Source organism: Nycticebus coucang, chromosome 4 (assembly GCF_027406575.1).
Source record: "Nycticebus coucang isolate mNycCou1 chromosome 4, mNycCou1.pri, whole genome shotgun sequence".
In the NCBI taxonomy this organism is placed as follows: Eukaryota; Metazoa; Chordata; class Mammalia; order Primates; family Lorisidae; genus Nycticebus; species Nycticebus coucang.
In genome coordinates this window covers 24389259-24402548 of record NC_069783.1, presented here as the reverse complement: position 1 = coordinate 24402548, position 13290 = coordinate 24389259, and the positions used below count along the sequence as shown (strand labels likewise).

The 13290-nt window shown below is 45.1% G+C and overlaps 1 protein-coding gene across 1 annotated transcript in view; it reads left to right on the top strand.

Moving 5' to 3' along the window:
* The window catches only part of HADHA (hydroxyacyl-CoA dehydrogenase trifunctional multienzyme complex subunit alpha), a 49462-nt gene extending 38963 nt beyond the window's left edge, over positions 1–10499 (top strand). Inside the window, exons 12-20 of the mRNA XM_053588195.1 lie at positions 831–965; positions 3014–3185; positions 5483–5569; positions 6624–6764; positions 7328–7396; positions 8200–8395; positions 9077–9191; positions 9739–9884; positions 9973–10499. Of these exons, the coding sequence (XP_053444170.1) occupies positions 831–965; positions 3014–3185; positions 5483–5569; positions 6624–6764; positions 7328–7396; positions 8200–8395; positions 9077–9191; positions 9739–9884; positions 9973–10118 (1207 nt within the window). The 3' untranslated portion in view covers positions 10119–10499. The remainder of the gene's footprint in view (positions 1–830; positions 966–3013; positions 3186–5482; positions 5570–6623; positions 6765–7327; positions 7397–8199; positions 8396–9076; positions 9192–9738; positions 9885–9972) is intronic.
* The last annotated feature ends 2791 nt before the right edge of the window (positions 10500–13290 follow it).

Sequence of the window (13290 nt, the reverse complement as noted above, 5' to 3'; positions counted from 1 at the left end):
CACAAAAAACAATTGAGTTGTAAAGCATCAGACACCGTAGATGTTAACCTGTTGAGTAATTACACAAGCAGGGCATTTCAGGGATGCTGAAATGTTAATCACAGAAATTCAGTGGATTGTGAAATGTGTTCATTTTAACTCTGTGCTATTGTAGACGAACGTTAAACCAAATATCAAGCCCTCATCTAAGTTCTGATGTTAAGAAGCTGAGTATAACAGTTAAAATATGAATGATGTTTTAGCTGTGGGTTCTGTTTTAGTTTTAGATTTTACAGTTGTTAAGCTAAAGCTAACTTGCCAGCAAATCCCTCTCACACACACACACAAAATGCGTTCTTATTCTCCTTTAAAAAAAAAACTACCATAAATAAGGTTAAATACTGTTCTGTGTTTATGGTTTGAATCCTTCTGAACATAGAGACTTTTGAACTAATCCAGGTGAGAGGTGATAAAGGTACAGATTTCAGGAGAAATGAAAGATAATGGGAAAAAGTCCTTGGGCATGTGTTGCAAGTTGGCTTTTGTTCGGAAAACAAAAATACTCAATGTTGACTTTAAGCAACTGGTTTGTTTTGTTTTCAGTGATCTCCAGGCATGATTGAAGATGAATATAATTCTATCTTCTTGGTTAGACCAATTCTTTTAGACCTAATGGATTTTTGCTTTTAACTTTAAAAATCATTCACTTATTAAAGCTATATTTAAAATTGTTTAAAACATAGCTGTGCCTGCTTTAGTTGGTTTATTGAATGGTAAGTTGGGCATACTTCCACTTGTACTGAAATGAGTAAGAGTTGTTTACCAAAAATCATTTTGTCCTTCCCTTGCAGGCATCTGGCTATTCTTGGTGCTGGGCTCATGGGAGCTGGCATTGCCCAGGTCTCCGTGGATAAGGGACTAAAGACTATACTTAAAGATGCCACACAGACTGGGCTAGACCGGGGACAGCAGCAGGTGTTCAAAGGGTAAGCCTACTCTCTGTCTTTGCCAGGAGTTGGAGTGTTTTTTTCTTGTTGGTTTTTGCCATCACAGATTCCTTTTTCCCAAACATCATGAGTACTGGATACTCCATAGTTAAGTTTCTTTTGATTTTTAGAAATGCTAATTTCTGCTTTTCATTTCATTTTGTTAGAGGTATGATAGACCATTAATACCATTGGAACCTGTAGTCTTTGACAGCAGAAGGGAAACTCTTATCTAGTAGATATTTTTAAATACCATTTAGTTTATGCTTTACTATCAGACTAGAAATTCTCAGGTGTGTAGATTTTGATCCAGAACACATGTAATTACTATGCTGTTATGGATTATTGAGCAGCATGCCTCCGTGTCTCTGTTGAGAGGGCTGAAGTTAGTATGTGATAAAGAGGACAGGAACTCCAGGGTGAAGGGAGGGCCACAGTCAGAACACTGTGCCTTGTATTTCCTGACTGCCATTACAAAGTGAAGCAGTAATTGATGAGTCCACAGTGGCTAAGGTTTTATAGCCATCTCTATCCTACCTCTGGATTAATAAAGGAGGAATATTATTCTCCCTCCTCTGCACCCACCCCCCAAAGGTCCCCCCCCTACTACCTGTCTGGCAGAGGGGATAAATGGAGCAGCAGCTTGGCCAAACTGGGGGTGGGTTTCAGCTCAATTTTCTGCTCACGTTTAATGGACAAGCTGGCTGCACTTAGACCGTTCTGAATGTGACTTTAGCTGAGTGGGCTTTTTTTGTATTTGTAAATGGATTATGTAGTTTAAGCATGTTGTTATCCCTTTTCTGCAGGGAAGCTCATATATTGTTACCAAGAGGCTGATCAAGACCTGGCAGGTTTCATTAGGTTGGCAGATTATTGTAAGGTAACAAGGAGTTGAAGTAACAGATTCTGACAAAAGAAAACAAAACAAAATATATATATATATATATAGCATGTGCTAGATAGCAGCATTGCCCTGAAGCCAGCATCCAAGCATCCCAAACAGCATTTCCTATAGTCACAAAAAAAGAAATTATTGCCTTAGCATAGCTTCCACCCTTGATCCATCCTGGGTTCCCCTTTCTGTCTGAGAAACATCAGGTTCTGAAGAGTGCCGCTGGCCATGGTGCTTACTAGGGACATGATGTTTCCTGTCCTTTCCTGGAAATAGCTTCATCAGGCATAGGAATGAGAGCAACTAATAATGTTTTGAGCTCTGACAAGTATCTTGCTTGCTGTCTGCTATCATGGTTGTCAGAAAGCAAGAGGTTTGAACCTATATTTTTAAGACCTTAATTGAATACTCCTTCCAACTTATCTTGTGGCTTTAATTTTTCTTTTGGTTAAGGAAATTAGTGAATGTGTTTTAGCTTCATTATTCGCCCAGAGGAAAACTCTAAATCATTTATTCTGAATGTGTGGTCAGATTGAACCTAAGAGAGCCTGTTTTCCTTGGCAATAAAAAATAATCAGTTAAATGTCTGAGTAGCAAGAACCCTTTTTAGTTTCCTATGGGAAAGAAGAAACCTTGAGTTAATATTTTATGTAATCAATGCGATGTGCTGTTGGGTGATGAATGGTCTCTGTCCTCTAGAAGATAACAATTACAGAGTAACATAAAATGATATGTAAACAAGGATAAAAGCATGTGGTCTAAGACACAGGTCAGCTGCTTCCCCTACTGTAGGTAATTATCAGAACTGCTCTTTTGTTTTGCCATTTGCCATTGTAGTAGTCATGCTATTTGCTTCTCTTGGCAAATTTCACTGGTTTATGAGCAATACAGTGTGTGTAAATTGGGCATTTAGAGGTAGAAAGAATATATACTTGAGGGTCATCCTGTCTTTGAATGTTAGTACCCTCCCTTAATGAGCTATTTGACTACAAGTCCCTCTGAGCCTCTTGGAGCAACTCAGCTCCCTCAAAATGGGGATAATGTAATAACTACCTCACAGAGCTGGTGCAAAACATGTAATACATCTGGCCCACAGACACTTGATAAACATTAGTTTTCTTTTTTTCCTCTCTGACTGAGAATGTGTTTTTTCTAGGTTGAATGATAAAGTGAAGAAGAAAGCTCTAACATCATTCGAAAGGGATGCCATCTTTAGCAACCTGACTGGGCAGCTCAATTACCAAGGTTTTGAAAAGGCCGACATGGTGATTGAAGCTGTTTTTGAGGACCTTAGTCTCAAACACAAAGTGCTAAAGGAAGTAGAAGCGGTGAGTAGGGTTCTGTTGTATACGAATCCTGTGTAGTGAGTGGAGGATGCTGAGATGGAGTTTTTAAGGGACCCATTGGACACTCAGTTCTTTTTATAGGACTATTCATTTCTAAGTATAAGTTTTTATGTGAGCTCATGCACACTTCATATGTTATAAAAGTCATATGTAAAGCCTGTGGGAAGAAAATCAAGTAGCTTATTAACGTAAACACTAGCCTTATTGATGCGGGACTTCAGTCACCCAAACATACAAATAACCTCATGGAGTAGAGCCAGGTGTCTTCAGATTTTCTTGTTGGCTATAAGCCATAACCAAACCTCTTCAGGTCTAGGCAGCAAAGAAAACAGGGGAGAAACAGTGGCTCCAGAGGCTTGATCTATAGAGATGCTGCTTTGGTTCGGCTCCCAAATGCTCTGTGTAGCCAATTCTTGAGATGGGATAACACAAACAAAATGAGTACTTGGATTAGGTGGTATGAAGAGAGAGCCCAGAGAAACAGAAATGTCAGTAATCCAGGCATGAGTAGGGCCCAGATGGAGACTAGCCTGCAGTTGCATAAACAGAATGTGGGCTTGTAAATGGTACTGACTTGGCAACACATTGGGTGTCTGGAGCAGCCGGCAGTATTCTACCTGGGGCAGTCTCTGCTCCACTAAAGCCTGGATCTAAGGAGGTTTAGGAACTAAAGAGCTCTGCCTGGATCTAAGGAGGTTTAGGAACTAAAGAGCTCTGCCGGGTCAAATTCCTCTTATGAAACGTACATTCCAAAATCTGTTCTTTAGGCAAAGTGTAATACTAGATTCACCCGAAGGAGAGAAGTTAGCGGAACTTGGTAGATTTATGTCCCATTTGTGCCCAGTGGCACTTCAGCTTAGAGAGTTAGGTGACATTCCCAGGGCTTTGCAGGCACTGCCAAGCTAGGATAGGTAGATCCTCAGAGCATCAAAAACGGACACAGCGAGGATGGAGAGAGAGCACTTACTAACGAGGATGTGGAATTTGCTTTTGGAAAACCTAGATTTGGAAGTATCAGAAGAGGGAAGAGCTTGTTAGTTTGAGCAGCTGGGAAGTGAGTGGTCAAAGAAAAGAGAAAAGGGATCAAATCAAAACAAGTGTTGGCTGGAAATAAATCAATACAGTAGTTAAAATTGAAACATAAAGGTTAAGGGAGAAAAGAGATGGGACAGAACCTAGATGGTAAAGAGAAGGAAGAGACAAGGTGTGTGATGGCGCAGTACCCAGTGGGAAGAAACTAGGGAACGTGAGCAGAGCCAGGAAGAGGGCCGTGCACTCAGGGAACTGTTGATTTTTAGCAGATAGTAAGAAAATCAATACCAGCTCTAGGTAGAAAGAATATATAAAATATATAAAATCTAAAATGTTATGTATGTTATGGCTACTTACATAGCACGTCAGGTACAAAAATAATAATAATTAAAACCATGGAGTCTTTGTCACAAATACTGCCAAGCCAGGTCTCTTTAACATCAACTACCTATACAGTTCTTTTCTTTCCTTTCTTTTAATCTTAATGCAGTACTCTAATCTCCATTATAATTGATCTTATTTTATGCTCAGCTTTTCAATGTGTTAAAGGTATCTTCAACCTTGATTCTCATCTCTGATGTTAGGATTCTGCCTGACGCAGATTTGCACAAATTTGACAGGTGCGCCTTCTATAATTTTCATTCAAGCATCTGAATAAAAACATGAATAAATTGGGATCATGGCCAGAATGCTGTGACAGTCTGCAGTAGAGACTATTCTCCAGGTTGATAAAGCTGATAGTTAGTAGTATTCATGTGTTGTAGACTTAGTGCTACACTGTTATTTATTAACACACTATATAAAATGAGATAGGCATGTATGTGAGGACTTGCTCTTACATAGGTGAAGGGTAGTAGGGTGGGGGGGAATCCAAACAAGAAAAGGGGTTGACACCCATGCTAGGTCTGGAAATGAATGAAATGTGATTCAGGGCCATCTTTTCAGTGTTTATCTAAGGTTTCTCATTGACTCAAGTGTGAGATGTAGTCTCCAGATCAGGATTAGGTGACCTTACAGTGGACCCTAACTAGAGGAAGGCTGAATGGGGAAAAGAACAAAGTCAACACATTCACCAACACAAAAGGCCCTAGGTGATCCCTAAGTGTCTGGCTGAGTAACCTCTACCATCTGAGCAGTTGTGAGTGAGAGGGTGAGCTGGGCCCATGTGTCTCTTCATTAGCTTTGCTGTGGCCTCTAGTCATCTCCTTGGCTTCCATAACACATTCTTTAATGCTTTCTCCCTGCAGGTGATTCCAGAACATTGTATCTTTGCCAGTAACACATCTGCTCTGCCTATCCATGAAATTGCTGCTGTCAGTAAAAGACCTGAGAAGGTAAAGTCTGAACAGAGAAAAACCCTAAAATGGTTTACTGTTTCAGGCTCATTGGTGAAGTCTTAGAACTTAAGTAGAGAAGATACTGGTTTATAAAATGTAAATACACCCCTGCCAGTCCAGCATATTAATTCTGCCTGTCCCTTCCCTGCAGAAAAGTGGCTCCTGTCACCTAAGCCATCAGCATCACTAACACTATGTATAAGTGGAACCATAATTCATTCTTTTTTTTTTTTAGAAACAGAGTCTCACTTTGTGGCCCTTGGCAGAGTGCTGTGGCATCACAGCAACCTCAAACTCTTGGGCTCAAGAGATTCTCTTGCCTCAGCCTCCCAAGTAGCTGGGACTACAGGTGCCCACCACAGCACCCAGCTATTTTTTGTTGCAGTTTGGTCAGGGCCGGGTTTGAACCCACCACCCTCGGTATATGGGGCCAGCACCCTACTCACTGAGCCACAGGAAACCGCCCTGTTTGTTTGTTGTTGTTGTTTTTGAGACAGAGTCTCACTATGTTGCCCTCAGTACAGTGCCGTAGCGTCATAACTCACAGCAACCTCAAACTCTTGAGTTTAAGCGATTCTCTTGCCCTAGCCTCCTGAGTGGCTGGGACTACAGGTGCCCACCACAACACCCAGCTATTTTGTTGTTGTTGTTATCATTTTTGTTTAGCAGACCTGGGCCGGGTTCAAACCCGGCAACCCTAGTGTATGTGGCTGGTGCCCTAACCACTGAGCTATGGGCACCGAGCCTGTAATCCATTCTTCCCTGATAAATCTGTTGTCACCTTTAGCTGTGATTGGTACTGATTTTTAGTAGGATCAGATGTCCTTCATGAAAAGCCTCAGAAGCAAATGGAAGAAGATTCCGATATGCTTTCCCTGACATACTAAGCTATTTATTGAAGAACCATGAGACCAAACCACTTGACTGTTCCAAGCAGTATTCCTATACCACAACCGCCTTTCTTTGTAATATTTGCTTAGCAAAGAAAGAATGCTAACTCCCTACTCAGCTTGCATGCTTTAGGCTGGTGGTTTTGTTCCCCCCCCGCCAGGTGATTGGCATGCACTACTTCTCTCCTGTGGACAAGATGCAGCTGCTGGAGATTATCACAACGGCGAAAACGTCCAAGGATACAACTGCTTCAGCTGTAGCAGTCGGTCTCAAGCAGGGGAAGGTCATCATTGTGGTTAAGGTAAGGAGCTATGTAACAGAGGGGCAGATTTTAGAAAGTTCTAAAACTCAGGTGGCACCTGTGGCTCAGTGAGTAGGGTGCCGGCCCCATATACCGAGGGTGGCAGGTTCAAACCCAGCCCCGGCTGAACTGCAACCAAAAAGAAAGAAAGAAAGTTCTAAAAATCCTTTTACCTCCAGGCTTACTTATTATAACTATTCTAGGGCAAATATCTCAGCTTTGAGTATGATTTTCCCTGGGTTGTCTACAAGATGGACAGTGGTATTGACTCTGTCCTGCTGAGTTGAGTGGGAGTGGGCATTGTCTGGGAAGTGGCAAGGTTCTCCTAGCCATTCCAGACCATGATGTTAGCCATAAAACTATATGCAGTGCTGTTTGATTCAAGCCAGGACACCCCTGGTATGGTTTCCCCTGCAATTTAATTTTAAGAATTCTGATTGACATTGTAAATCACTTTAAATTTGAAATAACTTCCAAATGACCCTGAGAAAGGGAGACTGGTTTCAAACTTGGGTAGCACCAGCAACAGGGCTGCAGTGAGCTCACGTTCTCTTCATTGGCAGGATGGGCCTGGCTTCTACACAACCAGGTGTCTTGCACCCATGATGTCTGAAGTCATCCGAATACTCCAGGTTAGTATTGTTCTCTGGACCATCTCTGCCTTCCACTCCTTCAGTCAGGCCTCTTAACACTGCCATTGTGAAAAGGAGCAGGCTTCCTTCTGACACATCAATTCCTGCCTCTTGTCCAGAATATCTTTTGTGCCCTTCCTCTGCAGTGGGTAGTCACGGGGCACTGAAGGGAGCAGAACTTTAACCTCCCCTCCTCTACCCTGGGCTACTCTGTCAAGCCACAGGCCTCCTGACATATCTTTTCTGCTGTTTCTGCACCTCACCCTGAGACAGGGAGCATCCACAACAGGGCCTGCTTGACCTGACTGGTGCTGTATCTGCTTCCACAGCACACAGATCCCCCAGTGGCTGTCCAGGTCACTCTGGCAGGAAAGGAGGGGATCCTTCTTAGTCAGCACTCCCCCAGACCCTGAGATTGTGGGGTTCTGCAGTGCTGCTCTTAAGACAGCATTTCTTCTGTAGTGTTTGGCCCATTTTGCCCCGTCTGCCATGAAATCTTATTATTAAGATTTAGAAGTACAAACAAGAAGGAAATGTTAATAAATGATTTATTCATCTCCTTAAAGTACCGTAGATTAGAGAAAGCTCACACTTTCTACTTGTGGCCCCCAAACTTCTTGTACCTTCCTGAACTAGTCCTGGGCTTGCCAGGGGCCACCCAGAAGAGAAGTGGGTTTTGCACAAGGCCGTGTAGAGAAGTGGGTTTTGCACAAGGCTGTGTATGGGGACCAGTACAGGGAGCCCTTGTTTGGGGGGATCTGGGCTGGCCTTCCCCTGAGGTCCCTGTTTCACTTCCCGTTCAGGAAGGAGTTGACCCCAAGAAGCTGGATTCCTTGACAACAAGCTTTGGCTTTCCTGTGGGAGCTGCCACACTGGTGGATGAAGTTGGCGTGGATGTAGCAAAACATGTGGCAGAAGATCTAGGCAAAGCCTTTGGGGAGCGGTTTGGAGGTGGAAGCCTAGAACTGCTGACACAGATGGTGTCCAAGGGCTTCCTGGGTGAGTAGCCTCAGGGGAACGTAAGTAGCACCATTAGTTACAAACCTCTGAACAGTTTTCTGAGACGAAAGGGTTATAGAAGGCCCCTGTGGCAGAGTTTTCTTATACAGGGCAGAGACTTTGTCATAGAGGAATTAAAAAATGGTTTAGTGGGCGGTGCCTGTGGCTCAAGGAGTAGGGCACTGGCCCCATATACCAGGGGTGGTGGGTTCAAACCCAGCCCCAGCCAAAAAAAAAAAAAAACTGCAAAAAATAAAAAATGGTTTTGTGAGACCATCCTCTTAGACTGGGCCTATGCATTATGGGCAAAAAGCAGAGCCCTAGCTTTCTGGCCTGCGTGATGCCAGATGGACATGCATTTTCATCCTGCCCACAGCCTCTACTCCTGTGTGATGCTGCATCCAGGTGTTACTATCTTGTCTGGCACTGTGGTGAGAAAGTGAAACTTCTCAGCACAGATTACACAGCTGAGGCTCAGAGAGATGACTTGCTTTCTCAGCAAAATGACAGCAAAATCAACATTAGGACCTACACATCCTAGGGTCAAGTGTGTGTGTCTGGGTATTAAAAATCTATGTATTGGGGTGTATCAAGCTATAGAGCTTTATGGCAGACCAGCAGAGAGAAGAATTCTCAGGCCAGGGTTCTGAGAACAAACACCATTTTCTTGATTCTTTGTAGGTCGTAAGTCTGGGAAGGGCTTTTACATCTACCAGGAGGGTGTGAAGGATAAGAACTTGAATTCTGACATGGACGGTATTTTGGCAAGTCTGAAGGTGCCTCCTAAGTCTGAAGTGTAAGTCCATTTGGGTGGCTAAGGCCTGGCAACAAATGTTTCTCTAGCAGCCCAAACCTTCTCAACCCCTCTCCCATTTTATTTATAACCACCCTACCTAAATGGAAAGAACGCTTCTGATGCTGGCACAGTTTTACAAGTGCACAGCCCTTGCACATGTCCCTCAGTCTCTGCCAAGGTGACAACAGGGTTGAGCCTGGTGAAGGCCCCTCCTGCTCCAGCCCCCCCTGAGCAGGTCCCAGAGAGCAGCTGAAAGGAGGGATTCTCAGGCCTCTTCCTCTCCCAGGCCTTTGTGATCATTTGTGAACAATCTACTGTTCACAAATATCGAGAGGTACTGATTATCTCCTCAGTGCCAGGCTCTGTTCTGAGTGCTCAGTTTCATGTTAATTGGAGTGACTCTCTTTTTCCAAGGGAAAGGCTGGCAGCATCTTCTCTACAGAGTAGAAGGGTCAGTGCTGACTGGCCCACAGAGCTCCCTGGCACCCATCCTTTCTTCCCCTTTTCCTCTTCCTCTACCTAACCACGTCTTCTGTTGGCTTGGCAGCTCCTCTGATGAAGACATCCAGTACCGCCTGTTGACAAGATTTGTGAATGAGGCAGTCATGTGCTTGCAGGAAGGGATCTTGGCCACTCCTGCAGAGGGAGACATTGGAGCAGTCTTTGGGCTAGGCTTCCCACCTTGTCTTGGAGGTTGGTCTTGCAGGATGGGCAGGTAGCTCTCTTTATTCTAGAGCTCACCTTGCTGTCTCCTTCAACAAAATCCTATTTCTCCCTTCAGGGCCTTTCAGATTCACAGATCTGTACGGTGCTCAGAAGATAGCAGACCGGCTCAGGAAGTATGAGGATGCCTATGGAAAACAGTTCACCCCATGCCAGCTGCTAATTGACTATGCCAACAATCCTAACAAGAAGTTCTACCAGTGAGTGGGGCCTTTGCCCGGCCCAGTCGGCACACTAACCCCAGCTGTCAGCAGGGCTGGTTCTCTATCAGAGCCGTGTCCAGACTTCATCAGAGTAACCAGAGGAAAATGAACTCGGACATTGGGTTTGCTCTTTGCTCAAAGTGCCTTCAGCCATCTCTCCCTCCTGATGAAGTCTGTAAGATAGTTTACACTTCATGTTGGAAGGTGGAACCCACAGCGCTCATTTTATAAGCCCCAAGGCCCAAAGTGGCAGCATAGAGCCATCTGGAGCTGTCTTTGCTGCCTGCTCCTCCCTGGAGGCCTGGGTGGCCTATGGTGGTAAGGACAAACATACATAACAATAAAAACCAAGCTCTGTAGCAGCCTTTGTGCCTGTTTGTCACTTTTTCTTCTTCTGTCTTTGCCTTTCTGGTTTAAACCCCTCCTTCAAGAAATGAGCTGGAGGCTCGGCACCTGTGGCTCAAGCGGCTAAGGCGCAAGCCACATACACCTGAGCTGGCGGGTTCGAATCCAGCCCGGGCCCACCAAAAATAATGACGGCTGCAACCAAAAAATAGCCGGGCGTTGTGGCGGGTGCCTGTAATTCCAGCAACTTGGGAGGTGGAGGCAGGAGACTCACTTGAGCCCAGGAGTTGGAGGTTGCTGTGAGCTATAATGCCACGGCACTCTACCCAGGGCGAGAGCTTGAGGCTCTGTCGCAAAAAAAAAAAAAATGAGCTGGAAGTAAAAGCTGGATTCTGGAAGTAAGAATATGTTGGGCAAGGAACCATGATGATGGAAAATGGAACTTGATGTCCTTAAAGCCACGTAAACCTGTTTAAATGCTAGGCTGGGCATTTGGGTACCATACGGGAGTGGCCTTGGTTGACTTGAGCAGCAAAAATGTGATAGGTATGGCATACCATGATATGAAAGGTAGTTTTTGCCCTAACTGGACTTCCTCGTTGTATGATTTTTACCCTTTTCTTGGTGTTATCATTTGCAGGTGCTTCACAGGAAGTTAGTGATAAAAGTCGAGCAGGGGAGCTGACATTGCCCCAATTGTGCATGGCATGGCTGCCCCAGAGCAGGGAAGATGCCTTGCTGTGCAGTGATCGGAGGCAATACAGGAATGGTGCAGGGATGCTGAAGGGCCCCACACTGCCTGTGTTCTGCCACAGCCTCGACTCTTCCCCCAATGCACCCCCCCATCCCCTAGTGTGGAAAGTTTCTGTACTTACATTCTGGTGGCAACAGGGCCCAGTCTGGGTAAACAGCATTAGCGCTCCCAACCGGGTTTGGCAGAAGGATCCACACTGAGTGTGTATGGAATCATAATTCAAGTCCCACCACACTCTGCATTCTAAACTGTCAGATATTACCAATTACTCCTGCTTCTGCTCCAGTTGTAAGTACTTCAAGTATTTTCTTGGTCCCAGCTCTGTAGTTGGGACTGGCAAGCAGGGAGCTTAGCTCTAGTAAACACTGTTGGTTGCTAAGAAACTAGACCCTAAAACCCAGACATCTCTAAATTGGGGTTTTCAGATGACCAACAGACAGCAGAGAACTGATCCTCTGCACCAAGGCCATCAATAGGCTTCTAAATGTGGGGTCTGAGAGCACCTGAGGTGGGCATTCTGCCAATGCAGGAAGAAACCTGGGCCCTGGCTAATAGCTTTGAGCATCAACAGCTGGGTCTTACCCTTCAGCAACCAGGTAGGTGTGAATTATGTCAAAACACAAGCAGGAGTTGGAGAGTTCTTGTAGGGCAGGGAGGGGATAGTGGAAGACTTGCAGAAGGGAACAAAGACTGCTATCAGCTGCCTCTGGGACAATGGAAAGGGCCACATGCCCACACCATTCCAAAGCCTGTTCCTGCCCAGAGCCACATGCATTGTGTTCATGGGTCCCCGTGGCCCTCCAAAAAGAAGACAGCAGCTGACACTCAGAATTCCACTTGCACTATTCTTTAGTGGTCTAGCATTTATTTTACTAGTCCTTGAGGATTCATTGAATGGTCTGCAAAACCAAATGTCTCCATATCACAGTTTCTGTGTTCTACTCTCTGAACCCCCTTTTGTCAGAGCTGAGGCAGCCTGCTTGGGGTATGGGCACAAGCATGGCTTAGCTACTCTTAAGAGAAAAAAACAGGAAATAAATACCTAGGTAGACTAAGTAAGGCAGAAGAGAAAGCTAGTGCCTTTGAGGCCCTGATACTAGTGCTGTTCTTTGATTCTGAGTGGGTGCAATGGGGTGGGATGGGCATGGGGGGTTGTACACAATGATCAGAGCTCACGGTGCCAAGCAGATCACCACACTTAAGATTAAAGGGCACAGAGATCTCTGAAGCATGTGAATGAGTGTGAGACTGAGCTCCAGGAGGAAGGCCAAAGGCAGGCTTTCCCAAGCCACTGTGCTTTCTCTCTCCCAACTGCAGAAAACCAGAGAAGGACCCAAAGTGTTCATCAGAGCCAAATGATAGCAGGAGATGGTAGAAGTGAGGGTGATTGGCCAGCTCTTGCTTCTAGAATCAAGGACCAGCTGACCTAAATCCACCATGGAGTCAGTATTCTGTGACTGAACCCTCTGACAGGACTAATGACTAGCTTCTGTGATGTCAGAGCAGAAGCCAGGGTGCCAGAGAGGTCTAAGAAGCATGTGCCTCCTTAACTGGAGAAACAGGTCCATAGCAAAGCTGTGCTCTTGCAAAGCCATCACCCACAAACCAGAACCCAGAAGTGGAGCCTGCAAGGTGCTGGGATACAGGATTGTTCACAATCCACATGTGTTCAGGGCCAGCCACCTCAATCACAGTGGAGCAGAGACGAAAAGAAGGGCATCCCAGAGAAACAGAAATCGACACCCCTGACTCTAGGGCAGCTTTAGGCCAAAAGCCCACAGAGCACAAAGGAGAGTGGGCACTTGGGGAATTTGTGCTTAAATTGAGAGCCATCTTCTTCCCTTGTCCCTAACCTGAGCCTACAAGCTTGAGAAGTACAAGATGTCTGTGAAGGTCTATAGCAGGGCACCGGAAGGTGTTATGTCACCACAAAGGCCAGCTCTTGGCCCTGCTGTGGCAATTGCAGCAAATGCCTCACAGTCCGTGTGTACAGTGGTGCACCCCGCAGCCCCCTCCCCACATATTCTGGACACTCAAAAAGCAAGATGTCCCACACAGGGGTCTGCCCCCAGGG